General features: G+C 41.5%; 13 protein-coding genes across 13 annotated transcripts; 9 read left to right on the plus strand and 4 right to left on the minus strand.

The window, feature by feature from the left end:
- Positions 1-187: 187 nt before the first annotated feature.
- BBOV_IV000725 (putative integral membrane protein) lies at positions 188-1,103 on the minus strand. The gene is made up of 8 exons (XM_051767235.1): positions 932-1,103; positions 810-873; positions 712-774; positions 633-677; positions 566-598; positions 485-529; positions 361-448; positions 188-325 (listed from the first exon to the last, which is right to left on the minus strand). Exons 1-8 carry the CDS (start codon positions 1,100-1,102, stop codon positions 202-204), a joined length of 633 nt encoding a protein of 210 aa, XP_051623619.1. The 5' UTR covers position 1,103; the 3' UTR covers positions 188-201.
- On the minus strand, positions 1,098-3,332 carry BBOV_IV000730 (uncharacterized protein). The gene has a single exon (XM_001609189.2). The coding sequence runs from the start codon at positions 3,280-3,282 to the stop codon at positions 1,099-1,101; it is 2,184 nt and encodes a 727-aa protein (XP_001609239.1). The 5' UTR covers positions 3,283-3,332; the 3' UTR covers position 1,098.
- A 308-nt stretch (positions 3,333-3,640) lies between these two features.
- Positions 3,641-6,398, minus strand: BBOV_IV000740 (Sec23/Sec24 trunk domain family protein). Its single transcript, XM_001609190.2, has one exon. The coding sequence runs from the start codon at positions 6,181-6,183 to the stop codon at positions 3,676-3,678; it is 2,508 nt and encodes an 835-aa protein (XP_001609240.1). The 5' UTR covers positions 6,184-6,398; the 3' UTR covers positions 3,641-3,675.
- Positions 6,399-7,030: 632 nt separating this feature from the next.
- Positions 7,031-9,105, plus strand: BBOV_IV000750 (PRMT5 arginine-N-methyltransferase family protein). The gene has a single exon (XM_001609191.2). The coding sequence runs from the start codon at positions 7,061-7,063 to the stop codon at positions 9,053-9,055; it is 1,995 nt and encodes a 664-aa protein (XP_001609241.1). The 5' UTR covers positions 7,031-7,060; the 3' UTR covers positions 9,056-9,105.
- Positions 9,106-9,848: 743 nt separating this feature from the next.
- BBOV_IV000760 (uncharacterized protein) lies at positions 9,849-11,437 on the plus strand. The gene has a single exon (XM_001609192.2). The coding sequence runs from the start codon at positions 10,090-10,092 to the stop codon at positions 10,663-10,665; it is 576 nt and encodes a 191-aa protein (XP_001609242.1). The 5' UTR covers positions 9,849-10,089; the 3' UTR covers positions 10,666-11,437.
- Positions 11,438-11,452: 15 nt separating this feature from the next.
- Positions 11,453-12,337, plus strand: BBOV_IV000765 (uncharacterized protein). The gene has a single exon (XM_051767142.1). The coding sequence runs from the start codon at positions 11,694-11,696 to the stop codon at positions 12,213-12,215; it is 522 nt and encodes a 173-aa protein (XP_051623582.1). The 5' UTR covers positions 11,453-11,693; the 3' UTR covers positions 12,216-12,337.
- A 587-nt stretch (positions 12,338-12,924) lies between these two features.
- On the plus strand, positions 12,925-14,409 carry BBOV_IV000770 (uncharacterized protein). The gene has a single exon (XM_001609193.2). The coding sequence runs from the start codon at positions 13,118-13,120 to the stop codon at positions 13,868-13,870; it is 753 nt and encodes a 250-aa protein (XP_001609243.1). The 5' UTR covers positions 12,925-13,117; the 3' UTR covers positions 13,871-14,409.
- Positions 14,410-14,903: 494 nt separating this feature from the next.
- On the plus strand, positions 14,904-15,994 carry BBOV_IV000780 (uncharacterized protein). The gene has a single exon (XM_001609194.1). The coding sequence runs from the start codon at positions 15,085-15,087 to the stop codon at positions 15,778-15,780; it is 696 nt and encodes a 231-aa protein (XP_001609244.1). The 5' UTR covers positions 14,904-15,084; the 3' UTR covers positions 15,781-15,994.
- An 846-nt stretch (positions 15,995-16,840) lies between these two features.
- Positions 16,841-18,361, plus strand: BBOV_IV000790 (putative fructose-16-bisphosphate aldolase). Its single transcript, XM_001609195.2, has 2 exons — positions 16,841-16,879; positions 17,270-18,361. The coding sequence occupies exons 1-2, from the start codon at positions 16,877-16,879 to the stop codon at positions 18,338-18,340; spliced, it is 1,074 nt and encodes a 357-aa protein (XP_001609245.2). The 5' UTR covers positions 16,841-16,876; the 3' UTR covers positions 18,341-18,361.
- Positions 18,362-18,513: 152 nt separating this feature from the next.
- Positions 18,514-19,373, plus strand: BBOV_IV000800 (putative prefoldin alpha subunit). The gene is made up of 4 exons (XM_001609196.2): positions 18,514-18,649; positions 18,692-18,833; positions 19,057-19,150; positions 19,187-19,373. Exons 1-4 carry the CDS (start codon positions 18,539-18,541, stop codon positions 19,341-19,343), a joined length of 504 nt encoding a protein of 167 aa, XP_001609246.1. The 5' UTR covers positions 18,514-18,538; the 3' UTR covers positions 19,344-19,373.
- Positions 19,374-19,447: 74 nt separating this feature from the next.
- Positions 19,448-21,893, plus strand: BBOV_IV000810 (putative ATP-dependent helicase HrpB). The gene is made up of 7 exons (XM_001609197.2): positions 19,448-20,243; positions 20,277-21,189; positions 21,225-21,312; positions 21,350-21,555; positions 21,593-21,680; positions 21,718-21,773; positions 21,813-21,893. Exons 1-7 carry the CDS (start codon positions 19,544-19,546, stop codon positions 21,880-21,882), a joined length of 2,121 nt encoding a protein of 706 aa, XP_001609247.1. The 5' UTR covers positions 19,448-19,543; the 3' UTR covers positions 21,883-21,893.
- Positions 21,894-22,029: 136 nt separating this feature from the next.
- On the plus strand, positions 22,030-23,047 carry BBOV_IV000820 (Cytochrome c oxidase assembly protein CtaG/Cox11 family protein). The gene is made up of 5 exons (XM_001609198.2): positions 22,030-22,486; positions 22,521-22,766; positions 22,801-22,866; positions 22,901-22,984; positions 23,020-23,047. The coding sequence occupies exons 1-5, from the start codon at positions 22,039-22,041 to the stop codon at positions 23,043-23,045; spliced, it is 870 nt and encodes a 289-aa protein (XP_001609248.1). The 5' UTR covers positions 22,030-22,038; the 3' UTR covers positions 23,046-23,047.
- Positions 23,048-23,096: 49 nt separating this feature from the next.
- Positions 23,097-24,155, minus strand: BBOV_IV000830 (putative integral membrane protein). The gene is made up of 5 exons (XM_001609199.2): positions 23,999-24,155; positions 23,827-23,963; positions 23,599-23,745; positions 23,440-23,565; positions 23,097-23,291 (listed from the first exon to the last, which is right to left on the minus strand). Exons 1-5 carry the CDS (start codon positions 24,147-24,149, stop codon positions 23,109-23,111), a joined length of 744 nt encoding a protein of 247 aa, XP_001609249.1. The 5' UTR covers positions 24,150-24,155; the 3' UTR covers positions 23,097-23,108.
- Positions 24,156-24,391: the final 236 nt, after the last annotated feature.

Raw genomic sequence — 24,391 nt, forward strand, 5'->3', positions numbered from 1 at the left:
TGCTAGTTCTAATATCTGTAGATTATAATAACAATACACAAAGATCTTGCTCTATTTGATTTAGTGATGTACTATCTTAACGCTGTGTTAAGTATCAAGGACAGCGTCGGTACCGTTGACCTCAACTGACTTCACAAAGTTCCAGTACATTTTATATAACAAATACTTTATTTCATATGGTATATTGGATTGTGATAATGTCTACACAAAGCCATGCTGTGGTTTGTTGGACTGTAAAGCCTTGCGATTCAATTTGTTGTTTTTGTCTAACAAATCCATGTCACGGCCGCGTACAAGCGACCAGAATATGGCGCACGTTATAAAACTGCTACTGGTAAAAACACATTGTAAGGAAGTTACCTGTCCATGCACGACGTAGCCACTGTCGATACGTATTCCGCTCTAGAGTATTTTTTACACGCCAAGGCGCCGAGGCATACGTAGAAGCCTGTTATTGTTCGACCTAATGCGCCACATAACCTACCCCGGAGAGGCATTAAGAGAAGTGCGATACCGGATGCTACAGTCCCTATGTCATCCTTACAAAAACTAAGTATGAACCAACCAAAAACAACAAAAAGTGCCAAAGGATTAGCACCTACATATAGTGTAAAAAAATAACTACGGGATACCCTTTCTAAACACCGTTACATCGCGGTGTAATATGCCGTGAATCACTGCATCTTGTTAAGACAATATACTATGAAATACCTCTCAAAGGGCCAACGAGAGTCGCACAGAGCGATTTGCAGCAACCGAAGATAAGTAGATATCCTGTACGGTCTAGAAGATGTACAGTGTCAACATACCGGCACACCTTGCGTTGAATTGAATTACACTCGATTCACAACGCTTGTTAATCAACCGAATACACTGCAATAAACTAAGTTGTTATCACGAATCCGGGTAATATAGAAGGATAGCAACATACCAGTGCCAAGTGGAATACACACATCAACACACTAGCGGACCAACTTGTAGCTACTGTTACTAAGAGTAATTTATATTTCTCTGTGTTGTATGAACGCTCAGGGGTGTTCACTTTAGCCTTGGAGGCACCTGTCGATGACTCAGCGCCAGCCGCCTTCATAAAGTCAATCATGAATTGAACCTAGGGCCAAACATTGGTGGCGGAGCCTTAACCTTTGCAGCTTTAGGCACAGGTATACCACCGGGGAACATCAAATGTTGACTGGGGTTGGACATGCCCGTAGGTTTAACCAGTAGTGTCGAGTCCGGTAGAATCTTTGGTTCGTGAATATTGCTTTGGTCAGGTATAGGCTGTGTCACAACAGGTCCAGGAGCCTTGGTATCAACGGGAGGCATTAGCGGCATCATCTTTGGAATAGGAACCAAAGGATAGTTAACGCCCTTGGGGAAGGGCATCTGCAGACCGGGAAACCCAGCTTTGCCACCTGCAAACTGCATCATCATGTCACCCCCGGGTACTATCTGAGGCGCTTTGGCAAATCGCATGTCCAATTGTAACATAGGTAATTCACCTAGCTTGTCGAAGAAGCTACCTCCAGCCTGGTCCAACAACTTAGATGCAACAGACGAAAACTGCGATGTCTCCATAGTAGTAGCACACTTAGACAATGCACTCGCGGCACAATCCTTTTCAGCTGGTTCAGCAGGTGGAGATACACATTGTGGCGGCGTCCCACTATCAAAGTGTAAACATGATGCCATCTTAATCTGCTGAATACGAAAACTCTCGGGTAGCATTGCACGAATCACATCGTCCTCTAAAGCGTTGCGGTAATGGACAGCCGTAATCTTTTGCGACATGTGACGCTGATTATAGCTTATCTCGGCATACTCCTCAGCGCGCATTGCAGGGGTTACTTCTGTAAATAACGGCAATGCATTCCCGATAGTGTCACGGACAACCGGTTTCATTGGAGTACGATACCGCGACAAACACTTCTCAACATCGCTTTTATCCCGGAAATAACTTTCCAGATGCTCAATCTCACGACGTGCAGTTATCCCCTGACCCAGAGACGTATCGGGGTTTGTTAATTCCATATACACCTCGTCCATACTGTATTTATGTGCACTCTTAGTAGCTATCCACAATTGATTAAATATGGGAATAAACCCCTCTATCAGAGCGCTTATAGTGTCATCCTCATCAGTAATCGTGAAGTTAGTACCATAGATGCTCGCAGCTTTAGATAACTGCTCCGATATTAACGACTTAACAGATTCACGCATATCATCCATAAATGTCGAATCTAGGTCCTTTTCCGCATCTTCCGTCTGAGTGTCATCCGCCGCTGTGTCCTCATCAGCAACGGAGGGTTCCATCTGCTCCTCCTCAAGAGGAAGAGGTGGGACGTTTAGTGGTTTTCTCATATACTCCTCCGGAGCTCGACGATTGACTTGGCGCTGAGGTATATCAATCTGCCTGCGCATTGGCTGTTGGTTATAATTTGGAATGAGGTTCTGCTTTTGTAGGCCGTGCTTCATCATCGGTGTAGGAACCTTTACCATTGGAGGTTGCTGTTGCGGTACTGATAACCCAGGACCACGCCCTTGAGTCAGCATCTGGGATTGAATGTTCGCCTTCCTAGGATCGTAGCCCATTGAACCGGGATGCATAGGCGCCATCTGGACGCCAACCGGGGGTCCCATCATCTGGTTATTGATATGAGGTGAAGATGTAGCACGGTTGCCGGTAACCACCATGGAATTCGAATTGTGCATGGGATCATGAGGATACATTGGCATCATACCCTTAGGTGACGCATTGTTGGCCATCATGTGACCAGGTACCAAATTAGGTGCCATGCCAATTGGCGATATATGATTACCCATGTTGCGAGGGGAAGTCGATCTACCAGGCATCATATTGACAGCGCCATGAACCATAGAATGCTGCATCATATGCTGTTTACCCACAACATGAGGAGAACCGCCACCAGTATGGTAACCCATTATAGGAGATCGGTTAGCCATAGGATCAGCCGTCTTAATGCGAGGCATCATTGGACGCTGACCGACCTTCCCCTTAGGCATATATCCAGGAACCGGCATACCCATCATTTTGGGCATCATACCCCTGTTATCAGGATACGTACCCATGCAACTAGGAGGCATCTGTGGCATACCATGAGGCATCATCATAGGTGTAGGCCTCTGCGACTTTGCATATACACCCTGTTGAGGCAACACCTGCATCATGTACGTGTGCCCCTTGCCCATCATCTTAGGCGGCATTGCCTTGCGATTATAAACGCGATTATTACCTCCCCAAGAATCTCCTCGAGAATCCATTTTAACGAAGATTCCGGCATCAAAGACCAACTTGTAACAGCATACCTCACGATTATACTCAACCGAAACAAGAGCTATCACTTGCTTCAATACAAAATATAATATTACATATAAAGTATTAAAATAATGATGGATATTACCCTAGTGGAGAAAGGAATCTACACACCTTGATGTACCAGCCGGGCTAATAGCATTAACTTTCATAGACACAAGGTGTAAGCGATATGAATCCATGCATTTAGCGCAAATCATGAATACAGCATAACATAAAGGATAGTAAATGGGTGATACCTGGAACAACAAGTCCATGGTGAACACCATCTAAAGCGGGTGAATCAAATGTGTATATAATAATACACAGTATAAACATTAGCATAGTGTCACAGTAACCGATTAAGATGGCAAGGTGAAATTCAATGGAGAACGCAACGAAATCGCATTCGTAAACTCAGCGAGTGTCAGCATCATACCAGGGGTCTTGTCCTCAATCAACCAAGCAAAAAACTTCATCTCAGAATCATCGCCCTGCTTCGACACGTAGAGATGCATATAAGGAAGATACATATGACGCAAATTGCGAATAAGAGCTGACAAACGAATAGCAGCGGGACTCCTGCAGCTGGCCATGAATGATTCAGCGAGGTCACAGTTTAGCGCATCCACTGAAGGTACATCAAAAACTGACTGCAGCCACTGAGACGATACACCCTTACCAACCCACAGAATCATACATTCACCATTCTCGATCAAATATGCAGAATCCTGGCTGAGTGTGGAGTGAGTTAATTTCAGCGATGGTGGCAGAGTACCCAAACCCTTGTCGTTGTAGTCGCTACCCAAATCACTTATGCACATTAGCCGAGGGTAACAATATACTGCCAAATGGTCCAGGGGAAGTGACATCAAACGCATACAGTGGTACACGCGTGTATCATCTGGTACGTTGCCCTCGCTGAAGCACGGTGACTTTAGGAGACCCAAAGTGTAAACTACTATCTGGCTGAGAGCTGATTGCATAGCGTTCAGGCTGGATAATGCATTGGCAATCCTGCTACAGTGAGTTTGCACCTGAGCCCTGGCATCACTGAGCTTGCCTCCCAAAACGCTATTAATCCCCAAATGAGCAACGGTTAATACAACGGCCTCAGGGTCAACGGAACAAAGAACTTGGCTAACATTGTCGCTAATAGGGATAGCATAGGTGCAAACACGAATGCGACGTTCACCATTGGAAGTAGTGTGTAGTAAAGCACTCTGAATATATGCAATCTTGTCAGTTACCACATTCTCCTCATGCTCAAATGTCACCGTGTACGTTTGGTCAGCGTGGCAGTTAGCAAGGACCATAAGGTCTGAACCACGGACGTGACAGTGACCATACCAATTAGTTATCTTCCAGCCCTTGCTAGCCCTAACACGCATCACGGACTCCCAACCCGTCTCACGAGTTAACACACGAGTGAGTTCGTCACTGAGCTTAGCATTACCCACATGAGTGCGCAAAGGAATGTGATGAACATTGGCGGCAGTCAAAGAAGCTAGGTGGTATAACTGCTTTAGATTAACACTCTGCGGAGTGCAGACAAATAACTCAACAGACACATTGTCTTTGCCTAGTACGGTAGTGAAATCCTTGCATTTCTCCACAGGATGCAAGTTCGAACCGCCACTACTCTTCTGGCTCAATGCATCAGCATTAAGAGAAAAGTCACCGAAATAACTTGGGGTTGCCATGAAAATACACATCTTACCACCAATCTTCTGCATAGCAAAGTGAGCAACACGCATCGCACTACCCATGCAGCTTCCAGCAACATTTGTGTTCCTCCAGGTGGATGGTAGCAACGATAAGAGATCCAATATCTCGGACTCAGATTCATATAGATTCAATAAAATGCCATTAGGTAATGGAAGGAATAAATCATTGAGGTCAGATAACATCAAAATATTGGGGGAAGAGCCGCCACTGTTCATCTGGTAAATATGAACTGAAGTGTCAAAGGTCATAATTCCAACCAAAGTACGAGGACCACCAGGAAGCTCACGCGTCTTTATAAGATCCGAAATAGTCTGACAAACAACTTCCAACATACCGCTATTTACAGCAGATACCGAAACGTCAATGACAAACATAATAGTAGGAGCCTGAGGAGAACGTGCCATATAATCGGCAGAAGCCATGTACTCGATGAGACCCTTGCGCAACTCAACTGGCACAGAATCATCCATTCCAATGGATGGAATATCAGAATAACGGTTTGGCAACTCATTGGAGACACCACAAATGTTACATGTCCAATAACGACGAGATCCATCAAGTGTTATAAAGGGGTTGATATATGTCCTGCAACGCTTGCAGCGTGAAATAGTCTCCGAATTAGTGTTTACAAAAGGGATCTCAGGGTCAGAATCCGACAGTGGTGCCATAGGCCTTAAAACAACAGCAAGAGGAATGTTTGTTTTTTGCTGCAATTTAACACTAGAGGGCAACACACCGACAGTACTACGAATGAATTGCGATGGTGCGTTCATCGATTTCATGTTCTCCAAGCTCTCCGTGATGTTCTCAGTGAAACCACTGGATGCAGTGGTAGGGCCAACATGGTTGAACGTCAAATTGTCATGGAAAACTTGACCTGGTAAACTACCCTTGATGACGTTATCAGACGCAATATCATTACGAGGCTCACCCAAACCACTCGACATGGGAGGAGGAACGGCAAGAGGAGGGCCCTGAACTTGACCAGCGGCTGGAGGAGCCGTCATAGGAGGCTGACCTAATGGAACATCAGGCCTAGAAACATTCGATCCAAATTGATCAGATCGCACATTTTGGTTTTGAAAAGGGCTTTGCTGTGCATGCTTAGCACGATTGCCAAAGGGATCTGTTTGACCAACCATTATTGGCAACTTATCAAAACCACCCTCAGTTGTCAGATTCTATATCCTACACACACAATGACACACACTATAAAGGTATCGCACAGAATAAATCAAACCTCAGATTTTCCAGAAGGCTGTAGACTTAACACTTAACGCGAAACCAATAAATCGTGGCCGCGGCAAGGCCAATATGCACCCGCGCGAATCACGAAACAAAAGACAACCCACTGAAATGGCAGCGAATACAACTATACGCCAATCAAAATCTTTACTTGATGGCCCACGAGGAGTTTTTGTACTCCGGCATACCCCCTCATGAAGGGCCTATGAGAGGAATTTACCCCCAGACCACGTACCACAGTGAAACCTGCCTGGATACTAGTAAATCTTACTTTTAATTGCAACACAAATCTTACTGGAGCTATAGGCTTACACCATGCACCTTCCGACAGGGTCGGAATCTAAAATAGGAAGTCTAATTACCTTAACACAGATGATAGCCCACACACAAGTACTAAATGATCATAGCCAATAATAAGCTTCTAATACATATCTTGTATAATAGTTAGTGCAGATAAGCAGCATCTATGTTTAAACAAAGTAACTTTCAATTGTAAAGAAATCAAAGCATATAGCACAGGCGCTAAGCAGTTGAATCGAATATTGAACACCGATAAACAAACGGCACTGCGTGTAGTCACACATTGAAGCATAACATGTCTAACAGTTCAAATGTATATTGGAACGACGATATATGTAGCGACACGCAATTTCCATTACCCGCCCTATGATGTTGCCTTCTTGAATATCTAGATGAGTTCATTAGGATCCTATATTCTTATATTGTACTAGATACATATAGGAATCATTCTAATGCGCCTTCTATAGATACAGAATGACTCCGGCGCCAAGAAGCGGCGCGTTGAGGCCGCCTCTACTGTTTGGATGGAATATCAACAAACCAAATACCGGTGATCTACTAAGGATCATTAAAATTACGGAAAGTGTGGGTGTGTCATTTGTTTCACTAAATTTAAATTCCGCTGACGATGGAGGAAGTGATGAGACTTTTGTACCACTATGCGGAAGTGACCTTGTTCTGACATATGACTACTGGAGCCAGAGAATAGTAGCTAGAGTTGATAATATCAAAGGATCGTTCAAAGCTTATCTAGAATGGGCTGCATACTTAGGTTTGAGGGCGGTGTGTATCCGCTGCGAGTTGGTTTTCCACCAAGGAGATTCCGTAACGGATACACATGAACTCCTGGCAAACCTTGCGCAGAGACTTAAAGCATATCTGCACTCACCGAACATGCCTACGGTATGTCTGTCTTTCGACGCTAGCAATACAGCCTGGGAATACTGGAGAGCAATTCATCAAATGACGAACTATTCTTCACAGCTGAAAGTGGCGATCATTATTGATGAAGGCAATACTGAATACTTAGAAAGGTGGATAGCTGAGCCTCTTGCGGCAGTTATTATAAGGGAATCATTATTCAAGAAGCATGGTGATGTAGTCTCCCTTGATCCTAGCATTATAAAGTCTCTCAAATTCTTGCTCATGTATGACGTCAAGATTATGCTGTCTGGGAGTTTCGATTTCCATTTGTTGAGGGAAGCTAGTGAACTGCGTAGCAATGATTCGCTGGAGCTGCTATCGCTAAAGGATCTAGATGTTCCACCGATGCCAAATGGCATTACTGTAAAGGAAGCTATCGGAACTATCAAAGCTATATACGCAGCTATGCCGCCTTTGACGGAAGCTGAAAAGTTCAAACAGGGCTTCTATGATGTATTACAAGAACCACTACAACCCGTACGTGATAACCTAGAAACAGCTACATACGAAAATTTTGAACGTTGTACAAGAAAATATGCCCAGTACGAAGCTGCAATCAGCGCGTGGTTAAAGGACTATTTGAATGGGAAAATAGGCAGCCAAGATGAGAATGTTAGACAGGATTGTGGCAAAAGTAAGGCCCCAGTAATTTATATTGTAGGGGCTGGAAGAGGACCATTAGTTGATTGCAGTCTGAGAGCATTAGCGTATCACAATGTGGAGGAGTATTCCATCTTTGCCCTGGAAAAGAACCCAGCGGCAGTATTTGCATTGAAGCACAAAATAGCCACCAATGCAATTAAAGGATGGGACAAGGTACAAATCATATTTCACGACATGCGTACATTAAAACCTACTATACCTGCCGATCTGGTGCTAAGTGAGTTGCTTGGATCATTCGGTGACAACGAACTTGCACCAGAATGTCTTGACGGCGTGCAACATGCATTTTATAAGGCATTTCCTAACCATCATGTGACATTTATGCCATACAGCTTTATATCGTACGCGGAACCGATTTATGCCCCTAAAGTATGGTCAACGATAAAGCAAATGCAGGTAGAGAAGCATTTCCAGCAACCATATATAGTGGCATTAAATAAAATCTGCAAGATAACAGATGGGCCTAAGCCGTGCTTTAAGTTCGCCCACCCCAACGAATATGTAACGAAATGGAAGCAAGAGGATGATACCTTCCCTGGTATGCCACAGGGAAACAATGATCACAACAACCGATACATGTGCATGACGTACAAGGCTAATTTAAATTGCTTCATACACGGATTCGCTGGATATTTCGAATGTATGCTGTATAATGATATCAAGATTTCAATTCTTCCCGGGGTTATGGATGACCAAATAAGCTGGTTCCCAATGTTTTTCCCACTCATATCGCCAGTGTACGTTAAGGAATCACAATCTATCATGGTCCATTTCTGGAGAAAACATGATGAACGCCGTGTATGGTACGAATGGACTCTGACCCTACCACACGTTACAAATGTACACAATTCCAATGGTATCTGCCATTCGGTTCTCCGATAGAGAGTACCGACCTAAACGTTCAGTGTCCCAACTGTTTAGGGTACACTATAAAATGGCTGCGTATGTTTTTAATTTTTAAATAGACTATATATCTCATGATTATTTAATCGCAGTAATAAGCGTCTACTGGGAAATATAAAGCAGCACGTAATACAATCTAACAATGCATTCAACAAGACCGATCAACTGCGAAAGAAAAATGAAGTTATAAAATACGACAGGGAGTTTACGTATGTTGTGTGAATTGTTGCTATCGACCAGTGTTTTATATGATACTTACAGATTCTATATATTCCATATGCACGTTATCATAACGAAACAATGGTAGTTTCAATAACCTATGATATACAATAAACCGTCAAAATAATCAAACAAACATTTTGCCATGCCTGCCACCACCGACAACCATGATGCTACATGGAAGGATTGCTTACAGCACCACGTCATGACGATGGAATCATATCCGAATCGTCAACGACTTCAACGTCATAAACTAACAGTCGGATATTGTAGCACATACTTTACCGTGCTGGGTCCGCGATATAGAAAATAACTAAGCATAGAAAAATGGTTTGGCTGTTATGTACGCCACCACTGCGTTATGCGTATAATAAATGAGACCATGGAGTACAACCGGCTCGTACCCTGCACGCCTGAGCATACTATAGGCCTCTCTAGCTTGCGACTTTTGAGTGCATTATAAACGGCCGCACAAATTATCTTTAAACGTTCATCACATGCATCCCGTTATCTGGGGACGGTGCTACGTGGTTCTAAATAACTTTAGGAATCTAATTCATTTATTACACAACAATACACAATAGTTCTGCCACACCTATTTTTCGATAGGAGAACTACGTACCATCACTGGAATCTATCCAACTGCTGAACGTAGTTCTCAACACCATAGTCACCAACCTAGAGGTTTATTACTCCAGGCTCTAGTGATCACATTGCGTCGTTTTTGGAATAAAAACTTGACGCCGTTTATATTGAATCTATAACAAAAATCTGCAGCGGAAACTCATTACAAGATGAATGCTTTTGGAAAGGTAACCAAATTAGTCGTGGCTTCATTGACTGTTGCCACCTACGTCGCTGCCTCCAATGTTGAAGCCCCAATGAAACCCGTTTGCTCTGCTTCCGTTCCATCCACTACTCCAGTTAAGGAGGGTGCGAAGACGGAGAGCAACTTGAAGGGGGCAGTAGTTGGCAATCGCGGAATTGACAAATTAGTGGACTATGACGGACTTGTTGATCGTTACGGTAAGGTTGTTGATAGGATCGCATCATACGTTAAGGGGAAAAACTTAGGTGCGCCATATTCTGACATGGTTGATTTATTGACGAACACTGACAATATCAGATTACCACACGCGTTGGCCGTTGAACTTAGCACTTTGCCACATGGGCCAATTCCCAGCGATTTGATTTCAAGGTTGGCTAAATTTATTGGAACCGACGTTTGCACATTATTGAATAAATCTGGCAAATACAAAGATGGCTCAAGCTGCGCATGGTATTCTCTTATGTTTTGGGATATGAAATGCAACAACATGAAATCATTTGTAAGCGAAGCATTGAAATCACCTTCAGTCCTTGAAGTTTGAATGAAATTTATATTAAATGAATGTAGTTTTTAATGCGGATTTTCTGAAAATTGAAAGACAGCAAGTATTGGAAATAATATACACATTGTAACATTACATTCCACATGAATTTCGTATGGAATCGATTTACAGCGCACCGGGATCATGTTAATGTAATATATACTACGACAATATGACGACCTATAAAAATTGGACTATGATATGGTAACAAAACGCGATTTTCGATACCAAGTGTGTAGTCAAATATGTTGAACTTTTATATATTCAGGCAGTAACCGTTAATGTGTGGAACCAACAAAAATAGAATCGCATTGACCGCACGACAAAGCGTCGAACAAAAGCAGCCTGAGCGTCAAAATTATCAAATGAACATTTTGCCATGCCTGCCACCACCGACAACCATGATGCTACATGGAAGGATTGCTTACAGCACCACGTCATGACGATGGAATCATATCCGAATCGTCAACGACTTCAACGTCATAAACTAACAGTCGGATATTGTAGCACATACTTTACCGTGCTGGGTCCGCGATATAGAAAATAACTAAGCATAGAAAAATGGTTTGGCTGTTATGTACGCCACCACTGCGTTATGCGTATAATAAATGAGACCATGGAGTACAACCGGCTCGTACCCTGCACGCCTGAGCATACTATAGGCCTCTCTAGCTTGCGACTTTTGAGTGCATTATAAACGGCCGCACAAATTATCTTTAAACGTTCATCACATGCATCCCGTTATCTGGGGACGGTGCTACGTGGTTCTAAATAACTTTAGGAATCTAATTCATTTATTACACAACAATACACAATAGTTCTGCCACACCTATTTTTCGATAGGAGAACTACGTACCATCACTGGAATCTATCCAACTGCTGAACGTAGTTCTCAACACCATAGTCACCAACCTAGAGGTTTATTACTCCAGGCTCTAGTGATCACATTGCGTCGTTTTTGGAATAAAAACTTGACGCCGTTTATATTGAATCTATAACAAAAATCTGCAGCGGAAACTCATTACAAGATGAATGCTTTTGGAAAGGTAACCAAATTAGTCGTGGCTTCATTGACTGTTGCCACCTACGTCGCTGCCTCCAATGTTGAAGCCCCAATGAAACCCGTTTGCTCTGCTTCCGTTCCATCCACTACTCCAGTTAAGGAGGGTGCGAAGACGGAGAGCAACTTGAAGGGTGCTACAACTGATAGTCCAAAGGAAGAGGAGAAAAAAACAGAGGTGAAGGCGTCAACTGGTGGTTTCAACTGGAGGGTTAGTGACAGAATTGTATCATACTTAGGAGCATCTAAATTACCCAAGAAATTCCAAAGTGTATATGATGATTTGCACAACAATGGAGGTATAACTATTCCAGGTGATCTTATGAATAAAATCAATGGGTTGTCATCTGGTCCATTGCCAGTAGATATCTTGGAAGAACTCTCTGATAAAATAGGTAGTGCATTATCTTCCAAGTACAAAGTTAGCTCGAACGACATGAAATCCTACGTCTTCAATGCTCTTAGGTCACCAGGCATACTAGAGGTATAAGATCGCATTTCGGCTGCTTTCTATTATGGTAATTGAAATCAACCTTTTACATTCATATTCCAAAAATATAATTAGTTATTGATTATCCAAATCAAGACATTCGAGAAACGTGCAATATATATAATTGCTATTGAAATCTACCAAAACTAACGTTACACTGGAAAACCCGTGATATAATATAATGTAGTTGCATTCATGATGGTTGTGAGATTGGAATATGATTGGTCGAGAAAAATGCATATTAATAGTTATTGCAGTATCACACGTTACGTTGTTGTATTCATAGTTTAGTTTACACTACACTGCTTACGGAGAGTTGATCTGCCGACTATCTATACGTTCCACATTGCCGACCGAAATGTTCGGATGGCGCAATGTGTGAGTGATACCGATATGCCGAGGAAACGATAACAAAAGTATAGCATAATCAAATACTTCACATAATTCAATATCAACTTATTTGTTTCTACCAGCGCATATAATAACGCAAAATTACTACTCCCCGAAACAGAGAGAATCCATTCAATGTTGTCATTGACGTAGTAACAACACAGTATATCGCGGCTAATATTTGAATTTAAAGCCACTTTTAAGAACATAAGATTTTTATTTTAATTCCATATGAACCTAGTGCCATCTACAATATCCAATTCTGAGGACATAGATGCCTGGGGTCTATATGCATCCTTCCAGGCGCCATATTTGCATTAAATATACGTTCCTTTGCATTTTATCGAGTGGTGGCACTTTGATAGTCCACGAGTAAACAGTCGATAGGTATTTTATTATCAGTGCGGTAGTATCTTTTTCAAATAATTCAGGAAGCAATTCCCTGAGAACTCTATCATATGCCTTAAGAAAAATCGTCTACTTGTAAACTGTAAACACGCTCTACTGCTAAGATGGCAAGGAAGATTGCTGCATTTTCTTTTTCGGTGCTGGGTAATGTGTTAAAATTACTGCTAGCTGTAACTTTGTTAACTAATGTTCTCTGTGAACATCAAGTGGCTGACAAGGTTACCGATGGTGCTCATCCTAGTTGCATGGGTCTGACGGAACCATCACCGAGTCATTCGCTTTTTGATGGGTCATACTTCACGTATTCCACACCAGGTTTTACGGATGATGTTGCTGTTTCTCAAGATGCCACAACCAATGCCGACACACCAAATGATGTCACATCCAGTGATGCCACCGCCATTGATGACAAGAAATTTGAGTATCGAACATCTGTATATTTGGTGGAACCGCCATATCCACAGCAATACAGTGTCCGTGAGAATAAAGATGTTGACATGGATGTTGTAGCCGACCACGTTGGCAAAGTTGTCAGGAAAATTGCCTCTTATGTTCCACAGAATCATGAGGATGCCGTATACAAGCAGCTAACTGAAAAATTCAGTCATGGTCAACCCATCCCTATACCAACGTATTTGGCATATTCTCTTGCTGGTATCTCTGATGGTAAATTGAGAGGCAACAATTTTGAAGGACTTTTAGATTGTTTAGCTGATATAATGTTGAAAAGTGATTCTGATGAAACGTCCAATCCGTTTATTATCCCAAACTTATTCCAAAAATGGTGGAGGAACAAGCAACTGGAAAAGACGAGGAATAATGTGAAAGAATATTTGAAAAGGGCTTTATTTTCCTAAGACAACGATCTTCATGACGAAGGGGCAATAATTGCTATAAGCTGAATACGTCTCATCAAGCGTGAGCTATATCAATACTGGCATTTCGGTTTAATGTTTCAAGTCGTATTCATACCTATCTAGGTTTATTGATATGTCGATAAAGATAATGGGATCAACTGTTTCCATAACACTGTTTCATAGACGACTAATACACTGGATGTTAAGCGGATATCCAACTAGTTTATTTACCACCCACAATATAACAGAGCTTTCTCCGAGATCTTCCTTAAGGTATTTAAACAATTCAGTGGCATTCTAGTCTAACATTCTAAGGCTGTGTCTCGTGGAAAGAATAACTGTTCAAACAAAGATTTGGACGACTCTTAATGGAGCGTATTTAAATGGTTGTCGCACACTAGCAGAGTGGAATATCACGTTTAATGCAATGTTGAGTTGGCATTCTGTAGCGAGCTTTAACCAACATATTGCACGAACCATGTGATCACCGAACGACACAGCTTTTGACAATTACCAAAATAAGACAAGATTTCATGCATTATATCGCTACACATGGCACTAATTTAACTGCGTCCATACTATTATAACGTTGAATATACACCTAGTCTATAACGCAACTTGTATGCTTTTGACGGACGGGCTACGTGAAAAACGACATCGGTAACCGCATGTACGAAAGGGGCAACAACTAATAGAACACAACAGTTCCAGAATGTTTATCACCATATTATCCTTTCTAATAAGAAAATATACATATATAAAGACACATGTCGTAAAATATAGAAGGCTAACCTCAGCAGGCCCACAGACTGGCACTAGAATAACGCGTAAATAAATAAGCAATTGAATATCCACAATCTTTATAATGTTCCAAAAAATATCTTTCGCATACTATAATTAACTAAAGGTCAATTGCGGTCAAATTTTGATAGAAGATGGTGCGGTTGTTAGCATGCATGCCGCGAGCCTTATTCCCATTGAGCGGAGTTACCTTGGGGTGCTTCTATGGTAACCTCATCACAACATAAATCTGGTTTACGTATTGGACATATCTTTTTAGATTTGTTCAACAAGTTTTATCTACTTCTATTTATCTTAGCTGTGTGCATTTTACGGGCTATAAATAAAGATCACCATACTGCATTTGGTTGATATACTCCTATTTGCACAAGTCTTTTTATCACCTTCTTATTAACTACTACAACTGTTTTAAAATGGCCGGATCTAAGATTGCCAAACTCGCCGTAGGTGTAGCTGCTCTTGCAGGTGCCATCAGCAACGCTGTTGTCGCCGACAACCAGGGCGTCGTTGACTTTGAGGAAATTGGTTTCATCGAGGACTTCGACTTGTCTTCCGAGGAACCCAAGGCCGCTCCCGTTGTCCCTGGTGACTACGTTTACTCCACCGAGGAGGATGGCGACGAAGTCGAGGATGAAGACATGGTTTTCCCTGAAGCTAAACGCTACCTCCGCATCAGAGACACCAAATTGCCCACTGAAGAGTCTCACCTTCCCGAAGAGATCCGTGACATGACATTCAACCATCTTCCCCGCGAATACATCCGTGACACTGGTATTGATCGCCTCAAGGCAGTCATCAGGACTATTGCTCAGTACACTCCTACCGCTGTTGAGCTTCTTCCCTACGTTGCCTACTGCAACAGTCTTAAGGAACGCGAAGACTTTGAATTCCCATCTAGCATTATCTACAGCATGGGCAGACTCAACTCAGGCAAGATGTACACCGGTTTAGCCTTGGCCCTTGCTCGTCACATTGCTCAGAGGCTAATTGCTGAAGAATACCCCGAAAAGCCAAAGACCTTCGTTCTTAGGATGAAACGTAACGATGACCTTGCCATGCTTACCAGGTACATTACTGAAGCCATTTTGTCACTCAAGAACTTCCCATGAATCCATGTCTAACAATATGGTTGATAAAATTTATTTTTTAATGAAGCTGTATCATTGAATTAAAACATAATTGAAGCTGTCACTATGACGATTAAGGACAACGGCAAGATGATCGTTGAACCGCGCACTATTTTCATGTCTGTAATGTTTGCTTTGTGTCCATAAAACTATTGTTTTTGTAGTAACTTTTTGTTTAATTTTTTTAGTTTTCATTAAACTTATGTAGTACATATAGAGTAGTGGGCAGATTAACCGGGGCTAAAATTGTTGTCTGAAAGGTGGCAGCTATTTTGGTGATAGTAGAATTTTGCATGACAGTCGGCGGATTAGCAATATTTTGTATTTAAACCTGAAATTGCCTAACGATGAAATTGGATGTAGTAGAAGCATTAAGTGACGTGACTAATGTACCGCATGATTTTCAGGAAAGATGATATGCCGCTACGGCGAGTCACCGTTAAACTATCATTACATCATTAGACAGTGATAAAGCACACAATACAAAAAGAGATACCAAAAAAAGCGGTCATCTGTATTCCACAACCACTAGTCCAAATGCTTAATGCAAGTCAAGATCAATATAACCCCTCTGAATGTTAAGAAGTAATAGTATATCATACCGATAAGCGACTTGGTGTTTTTGATCGATTTTATAGCTGAACAAATAGCAACACACAAGAATCAAACCAGCGAGATGTAGAAGGAGACCTGGAAAACGGTACAAAGCAAAATTGTGGATCACAAGAAAGGTAGCAATCTCAACCGACTAAAAAAAGTACACGCTAACTAATTCCAGATCGACGACAACAGCTTCGGCTGGTTGTGGCAATCAACAATCGTAGGCATGAAGGTGTAACAGCGCCACAAAGATCAAAAAACAGACTGACGTGGGAAAATCACTGCAGATAAGATCACTATTGAAATAGGAAAGAATCAAAGGTACTTTGTCTTTAATTATAAGACATGCCAATGAGTCAATGTATCGCATGTTCCAATGTGTGCTTATGCATCTTAGTTTCCCCACGTTACTGCACATGTTCATTTACTTTCTTCGCTGCAAAACTACCTTCCTAAACAATTTGTTTGTGTTTCGAAAATGGTAAGTCTGTTATACTATCATATGCTTTATAATGATTTTGCATATTCAACAATTGTGTGTTCCTAACCTTCTACGTATTTCTTCAATAATGCGCAAATATTATGTTGCTCCATATTAATAAAAATACATTGCAAGTGCATGTGTTTTCTATTAGAGATAATAATTCTCGTTTGAACCATTTCTTTTTACATGTCTACCGTGCGCTATTAATGCCCTTGAATTTTGGGTTTTTGTGGCACCGTTCCGCTCTGAATTCTTTGGGTATGCATTTTCCACTTTAATTTTGTGTTTTCTTAGCAGTTTTCTTTTCGTGATTATTTATATACCATTGCTACACTACTGTGTGATGTGCTTTTTGTAGTTGCTTTTTTATGTGCTAACGTAATGCAGGTGAAATTGTCGCAAGAACGCGCCAAGGAACTGGCTGAAAATGCCAGCTTCATTGCTTCCCCTGGTAAAGGTATTCTAGCTGCTGACGAGAGTACTGGAACCATCCAGAAACGTTTCGACAATGTGGGCGTAGAAAACACGGAAAAGAATCGTGCCGAATACCGCTCTATTCTTTTTACCACTAAAGGGTTAGGAAAGTACATTTCGGGTTGTATTCTTTTTGAGGAAACATTGTTCCAGCAAGCCCCAAATGGACAGAACATGGTGGATTTGTTGCGTGCTGAGGGTATATTGCCCGGTATTAAGGTTGACAAAGGTTTGGTAACCATTCCTAACACTGATGAAGAAGTCAGCACCACTGGATTGGACGGTTTGGCAGAAAGGTGCCAAAAGTACTATAATGCCGGTGCTCGTTTCGCAAAATGGCGTGCTGTGCTGTCAATTGATGTTAAGAAGAACAAACCATCAAACTTGTCAATACTTGAAACTGCCCACACACTTGCACGTTATGCCGCCATTTGCCAGGAAAACGGTTTGGTTCCTATTGTTGAACCCGAGATTTTGGCAGATGGAGACCATAGCATTGAGGTTTGTGCCGAGGTTACCGAACGCGTTTTGGCAGCTGTGTTCAAGGCTCTTAATGATCACAAGGTTTTGCTCGAGGGTGCTCTACTAAAGCCAAACATGGTTACTCAAGGTGTTGACTGCAAGGATAAGCCTGCTCCCCAGACAGTTGGATTTTTGACTTCACGTGCACTTCGTCGTACCGTGCCCCCCGCTCTCCCCGGTGTTATGTTCTTGTCTGGTGGTCAATCTGAATCTATGGCTACTCGCCATTTGAATGAGATCAACAAGTGCAACAAACACCCATGGAGCCTCAGCTTCTCCTATGGCCGTGCTCTTCAGTCATCCGTATTGAAGACTTGGAACGGTTCTATGAGCAATGCTGCTGCTGCTCAGGATGTTCTGATGAAATTGGCTCAGCAGAACTCCGAGGCCTCTCTTGGCAGTTTGAAGACCGATTTATCTGACGATGGCGAATCTCTTTTTGAAGCAAAATACATATACTAACTGACTTCTATATGCTAATGTACGAAACACGTATATTTATTCCTTTAGTAGCACATTTGTTTCTATTTGAGGTACAGATTCCCCATCTTTAGTGGCATACTGCACAGCACAATTACTTATGTGTTCAAAGATTGCGTATACTTACACTAATCCGACAAAACTGGTACTATAAGGAAGGTCACCTCTATAGTCAGTACGATGTCCCTGCCTCTTGACGCGTCGGCGCAGGTAATCACCGCGGCGTCTGACGCCAATGTTCACAATTTGAGCATTCAGGAGCTAAATATGATTATTTTGCGTCTAGAAGAGGTATGTGTGTATGTATAATGTACAATATTATGTGTCTAATAGGAGATTAACCAGATGCAAAACCTGGTGAATGTGTTGACTGTGGCTCTCGAGCGTTTACACGAATCTAAAGCTTGCTTAAAGGACTTTTCTTCTCAGAGTTGTGAAATACAAGTCCCTTTAACATCACTCGTTTACGTCCCAGGTATGCCATATATAATTTTCATTGCATCCTCTCGTTTTCATACTCCCGTTTGTAGTCCACGGGACGCTTGTAGACTGTCTATTGTTCAATTAGGTCTATATAGTCATAGTATGGCTATGATTGTATAGTAAATTTAGTTCTTTTGCGATGATTGCTTTGGAATATCCAAAATTGTTGTATTAATGTGATGTTGTATATCGATATGGTTCATTGAGGGTTCCAGGTAAAATCGCGAATCCGGGCAAGGTACTTGTTTCTGTTGGCACTGGTTATTTTATCGAAATGACTCTTGATAAGGCTGGAGAGTTTTACGAACGGTGGGTTTCTATTGGCATGGTATATTAACATTTTAGTAAAATTGAGGTAGTAGAAGAGCAACTGCGCAAGCTGCATTCCATATGTTCAGCAAAAAACAAACAGATAACCCAAACATATTCAGTACTTGACCACAAGCTAAGTCAGTTGCGCAATGCTCAGGCTGCTGCCACTAGCCAAGTTGCCACTGTCTAAGATGGGGAATTATATACATCCCTTCGGTAAGATTCCTCATCAATAGAACATAAAACATATTAATATCGCATATAATTAGTTTGTACTCTTCATTTTGTTGTTTCCGTTGAGATGTGTAACACATCGCCGAATATTTTTGGTATCGTACTGACTAGTTATGCCCTGTATACGGTGTAATGTAAACATGGGTGCTTCTGATTATGGCAAAATTACTATTAGAACGCCGTGATGATATCATTTCGGCTGTTGAAGGACACAGTGTCGTTGTAGTTTCGGGTTGCCATGTGTCTTACACTAGTACATACATACCCTTTTTTCTCTACAAGGCGGGGTTCACCACAAGCTATAGTTGCAAGAGGACTCCACCAAAGATAGCTGTTGCACAGACACAAGATTCTGATATCGCATCAAGTGCCAACCAATGCTCCTCGTTGATTGGCAATCCTTCCAAGGTCTATTCCCATGTAGACTGCTTGGAAAGCTTTGTATCAACAGCCGATATCGTCTACCTGAACGTACGGTGCATGCTCAAGCTGCTGATCAGCGATCCGCTCCTATCTGATTACGGCGTAATTGTACTTACTACTTTAGAAAAACGGCTGTTGTATACAGAGACGCTGGTCCCACTATTGAAACGTATTTTGTACAAACGTTCACGGTTACGAATAGTTCTATGTTTAGATGGTGGACATGTGGACGAATTTATGGCCTTCTTTGGGAAGCGAATCGAGCCCATATCTTCCAATGTCACAGAATCCGATATAACAAAGCCGTCTCTGGGCAATTTGAAGCCACTTGGTAGAGTGTTTCACATTAATGTTGGCGTTTGTGGACATTTGTATGAAACTTTCTACCTATCCTCGCCCTGCCCAAATTACTTGGATACAGCTGTATCTACAGGTATGGTTGTTTTAATTGTTTAATATTTTGCAGTATGGAATATTTGCAAAAACGAGCCTACTGGAAATGTGTTGGTATTCTTGCCATCTACTACAGATATAGATACACTATATAACAGCCTTATGGAAAGTGCTAAGATATTCCGTGAGCAGCATCCTGGAAGTGTTAGCATAATTCCGTTGTATCCAAAAGGCTCCAAGTATGATCAGCGTAAAAAGATCTACCGCGGCTCAAGGTCTGTGTACCTTTGTTGTGACATCGACAGTCATCGTTCTCTATTAGATGTCGCGTATGTCGTGGATTGCGGCTTCAGTCGTCGTAGAGTCGCTGACTACATAAACACCGGAACCGTAGAAACCAAGGTAATATCAACGCGTGACGAGATGCGCCAACGTTCTAATTTAATTCGTGGCAAGGGCAAATGCTATAGACTGCTAACAGAAGCGGATTTCAATGACCCTAAAGTAATGATGGAGTATCCTATATCTGAAATGAAGACTAATGACTTGACTTCTATTATTCTATTTATAAAGTCATTAGGTGTTAATGATTTTACTCACTTCGAGTTTTTGGTGCAGCCGCCAATGGATGCTATTGAGCATGGGCTCACAATCCTGTTCCTCTTGGGTGCTATAGACAGCAACGGTGAAATAGTTTATCCGTGTGGAAACGTCATGGCAGAATTGCATTACACGCCCATGTTGTCAAATTTTCTGTACCGAAGTACTCAGATGGGATGTTCGGAAGAGGCTTTGACCATGTGTGCCGTATTAGACGTCCAAGATATCGTACTCAAGCGTGGCAATACTGAGTCTGTATACCAAACAGAGCGTTTACATGCTGCTATGTTAGGGTTTGCCGCCATGGAAGGTGATCTAATGTCATACTTTAACGTGTATCAGCTAGCACGGTACTATCGAGATGAAGACAGCAAATGGTTAGGACGGTAAGTCCTATTACCCTATATACATATAATATCAGTCATATGATAAATGGTGCCGGCATACGCGCTGCGGAGAAGAAAAGAGCTCAATTATCGGCAATTTTAAAAAAGTATCAGCTCCCTTTGGTAAGTGCCAAAGGATAAATCGCGATATATACTTCAGGCCAGTTGCGGTGACAATGTTGAATGTGTCATGGAGGCAATTTTCAAAAGTTTCTTTTTAAATGTAGCATGTAAAGAACACATCGTCAAAAATGTTATAACATCACGGCAACTAGAATTAGAGGTCAAAGTAAAAACAAAGGTGGTTGACGATGAAGGCAACGCTATTTTAAGCAACGAATTGCAGTCATATTTAATGGTTTCCAGGTAATTATTTAACGATACTCGATCATATACGCTTTAGCCTTAATACAAGCAGTACTAGGCGACTCTATATACATCCCAGTTCATTCCTCATCGACGAACAACCTGATTGGGTTGTTTTCAATGAGGTAAGGAACTAATATCAGTTATTATATATCTGTGCAGTTACTGGATATGGATGGCGAGCTTTATATGAGGGATGTAACTGCCATTCAGCCGGAGTAAGTCCTGTTTTGTGCATATTACAGATTTATTGGCAGATTCTTGCAGAAATATGCACCTCATTACTATGGAGAGTTGAAAGTACAGCCATATCTTGTGGACTACTGACTTCTGCCGCGTGCTAGAGCTACTTTGTATAGTATCCACCGTAGCCGCGTCTTCCATAACCTGGTGTAAATTAACTGATAAAACAAAATACTGCAACTATGTATATCTACATGGTTCAATTTATATATGCTGTTCTTTGGAATGTAAAATCGTCCAATGTGTGTTCACTTTAGCCACCCTTTGGGTCCAAGGGCGTTGGCCAAGAGTGGTTACAAGTTTTTGTCGAAAAGGCATGTACGTAACATAGCGGTAGATAGATGGCATAGGTTTGGGGTTTCACCATTGATTACGCCTTTTACCCCTGCTGCGTCATATGCTTTTTCCAGCGGTACCTCCATACCACCCAAATCGCAAAATCCGAAGACTTCAGACTCAAAAACGAATCATGAAGACAGGTTTATGTTATTACAGCGTCAATTTGCTAGCAATCCACATGTTGAACCGCTGAAAGAGGCGGATTCCATAAGCACTACGCTTTTAGGTGTATTTATCGCATTATTTGGTATCACCTTTGCTTGTGTGCCTCTCTACGAATTTTTCTGTCAACAGTCAGGTTATATGGGCACGACTAAAAAGGTGAAGACATACAAACCACCACCGGAAAGTAAGCTATTCATCAAGTAATATGTCATTTTCAGAACGTGGTGAACGTATGTTCGATATAGACTTTGTTACTCACTCTCACTTGAAATGGGATTTTATGCCAGCACAACGCAATGTTGTTGTGGGTGCTGGTGAGACCACTCTTGCTTTTTATACGGCTAAGAATTTAACTGATGAACCACTTATTGGTGTTGCCGCATATCATGTGATCCCCGATGAGGCCGGTGCTTACTTTAATAAGATACAGTGTTTTTGTTTTGAAGAGCAGATGTTGCATCCGGGTATGTATATGTTTTGTAGAATGAATTGTACCAGGTGAAGAGGTTGACCTCCCCGTGTTGTTTTTTCTGGATCCCGACATTCTAAAGGACAAACGCTTGTGTACGTTTATGGCGCGTTTATTCATTTTAAATAGATGGCGTGGATAAGATAACACTGACATACACTTTTTTCGAGGCCAATTCAGAGATACCCCCGGAGTATACCACTCTGATAAAACGTGGGTTACCATATGTTGTTATTAATTCCATTTAGATAATGAGCAAAATACTGTCAAATGAGACGCACAATTATATCAACTGTTATATTCTAATTGTAATTTTATAATTGTATATATCATTGTACTAATTATTGTTGTTGTTCTTATCGGGGTTGCTGTCGGTAATAGTGTGGTTGTTATCAGTACTGTTGTGGTTCCCATTGGAATGGTCATTTGTATTAATTCCTGTAACTTTTGTGTTCATGAGCTTAGGAATAGCTATGTAGAGAGAAATGATTATGACATTGACGATGATGTAAAGGATAATCTGTTGGGTTATATTGCAATAAAAGCCATGATATTCTATGGCATAATAACACTTACGGCTACAATTTTAGGCGAAAAACTGCTCTTCAGCTTAGTAGCGTCACGTTGTAACTGTTAGGGAAGTCATCACAATAATTTTTAGAACTCACCACAACAGTTTTGTTCTTCAGGTTAAGTGATTTGACCCGTAATTCCTGCAAGCTTCCACAGCTACCTATAATCTTTTTCATGGCATCTTCAACATTGCACGTAGCATCATCTACATGCATTTGTGCCTATAAATTATTTAAAATGGTATAATGTATTACCCTCAAAGTGTGGTCAACTTCTACAACTTTGTCGTATCTTTTGAATATGCGCATCATATGTGTTCCCAGGTGCGATTGCAATGATGTTGGAATACCATCGTCGTCCAATTCACGTGGAGGAGCCGTATGGACGTCTCGCCATATTTCCTGAAAAAATGTCAGGCTAATGTTTCGTTGTCCTCCATATAGCACATGTCATACAGAGTGATTCTATGTTTAATATCTCACCTGTATTAATGTGAATGCCAAGCGCTCGGGATACTCTTCTTCAAATATCATGACTACGACCGCAGTTTCCGCTTTCTCGTCTGACTTGTAGTATATCGTTTGGTAGTCCAGTTTTAGCTTCTTGATAGATTTGTCATCTGATTGTTCTTGAAGAGAGAGTTTGTTAACGTACTGGCTGTATTGATTGCATTTGAGCATACTGATTTTAGTGCATCTTGTACCACGCCTACTGACCCTTTTGCCGCATCTTTGGGATATGAGGCCATAACTACACAGGTCTTTATATCTACATAACCTATGAACATCAAGTTGCCTTCTGTCATTTTTATAAAGTTAATTTCGCTAATTGGTGTGATTGGTAGTTTCCTTTGTATGTAGGGTCAAAAACCAAAACAAGTAAATATAACAGATATAAGTTTTGTGTAGATGGAAAATAATAATTCGCATATAGAGAGTTAATATAAAGCCAAAAAAGTCTAACTCATAACATTAAATGGATGCACGACAGCACGAAATGTCACAAATAAAGGGATGATCCAAACGAGTTCTACAAGTTCCGACTAAA

This window comes from Babesia bovis (genome assembly GCF_000165395.2).
Source record: "Babesia bovis T2Bo chromosome 4 map unlocalized Chr4_2, whole genome shotgun sequence".
Classification (NCBI taxonomy): domain Eukaryota; phylum Apicomplexa; class Aconoidasida; order Piroplasmida; family Babesiidae; genus Babesia; species Babesia bovis.

Bases quoted from the DNA above. Each gene is read 5' to 3' on its own strand.
- BBOV_IV000725 (XM_051767235.1), bottom strand. From the start codon at position 1,102: ATGATTGACTTTATGAAGGCGGCTGGCGCTGAGTCATCGACAGGTGCC. The intron at 874-931 runs GTATGTTGCTAT...AGTTTATTGCAG, and splicing joins GTGTATTCCACTTGGCACTG to TGTATTCGGTTGATTAACAA. The intron at 449-484 runs GTAGGTTATGTG...GAACAATAACAG, and splicing joins TCTCTTAATGCCTCTCCGGG to GCTTCTACGTATGCCTCGGC.
- BBOV_IV000730 (XM_001609189.2), bottom strand. From the start codon at position 3,282: ATGGATTCTCGAGGAGATTCTTGGGGAGGTAATAATCGCGTTTATAAT.
- BBOV_IV000740 (XM_001609190.2), bottom strand. From the start codon at position 6,183: ATGGTTGGTCAAACAGATCCCTTTGGCAATCGTGCTAAGCATGCACAG.
- BBOV_IV000750 (XM_001609191.2), top strand. From the start codon at position 7,061: ATGACTCCGGCGCCAAGAAGCGGCGCGTTGAGGCCGCCTCTACTGTTT.
- BBOV_IV000760 (XM_001609192.2), top strand. From the start codon at position 10,090: ATGAATGCTTTTGGAAAGGTAACCAAATTAGTCGTGGCTTCATTGACT.
- BBOV_IV000765 (XM_051767142.1), top strand. From the start codon at position 11,694: ATGAATGCTTTTGGAAAGGTAACCAAATTAGTCGTGGCTTCATTGACT.
- BBOV_IV000770 (XM_001609193.2), top strand. From the start codon at position 13,118: ATGGCAAGGAAGATTGCTGCATTTTCTTTTTCGGTGCTGGGTAATGTG.
- BBOV_IV000780 (XM_001609194.1), top strand. From the start codon at position 15,085: ATGGCCGGATCTAAGATTGCCAAACTCGCCGTAGGTGTAGCTGCTCTT.
- BBOV_IV000800 (XM_001609196.2), top strand. From the start codon at position 18,539: ATGTCCCTGCCTCTTGACGCGTCGGCGCAGGTAATCACCGCGGCGTCT. The intron at 18,650-18,691 runs GTATGTGTGTAT...TGTGTCTAATAG, and splicing joins TTATTTTGCGTCTAGAAGAG to GAGATTAACCAGATGCAAAA. The intron at 19,151-19,186 runs GTGGGTTTCTAT...TTAACATTTTAG, and splicing joins GCTGGAGAGTTTTACGAACG to TAAAATTGAGGTAGTAGAAG.
- BBOV_IV000810 (XM_001609197.2), top strand. From the start codon at position 19,544: ATGGCAAAATTACTATTAGAACGCCGTGATGATATCATTTCGGCTGTT. The intron at 20,244-20,276 runs GTATGGTTGTTT...AATATTTTGCAG, and splicing joins GGATACAGCTGTATCTACAG to TATGGAATATTTGCAAAAAC. The intron at 21,556-21,592 runs GTAATTATTTAA...TATACGCTTTAG, and splicing joins TCATATTTAATGGTTTCCAG to CCTTAATACAAGCAGTACTA.
- BBOV_IV000820 (XM_001609198.2), top strand. From the start codon at position 22,039: ATGTGTGTTCACTTTAGCCACCCTTTGGGTCCAAGGGCGTTGGCCAAG. The intron at 22,487-22,520 runs GTAAGCTATTCA...TGTCATTTTCAG, and splicing joins ATACAAACCACCACCGGAAA to AACGTGGTGAACGTATGTTC. The intron at 22,985-23,019 runs GTGGGTTACCAT...AATTCCATTTAG, and splicing joins GTATACCACTCTGATAAAAC to ATAATGAGCAAAATACTGTC.
- BBOV_IV000830 (XM_001609199.2), bottom strand. From the start codon at position 24,149: ATGACAGAAGGCAACTTGATGTTCATAGGTTATGTAGATATAAAGACC. The intron at 23,746-23,826 runs GTGAGATATTAA...ACATTTTTTCAG, and splicing joins TGGCATTCACATTAATACAG to GAAATATGGCGAGACGTCCA. The intron at 23,292-23,439 runs GTGAGTTCTAAA...ATAACCCAACAG, and splicing joins TGAAGAACAAAACTGTTGTG to ATTATCCTTTACATCATCGT.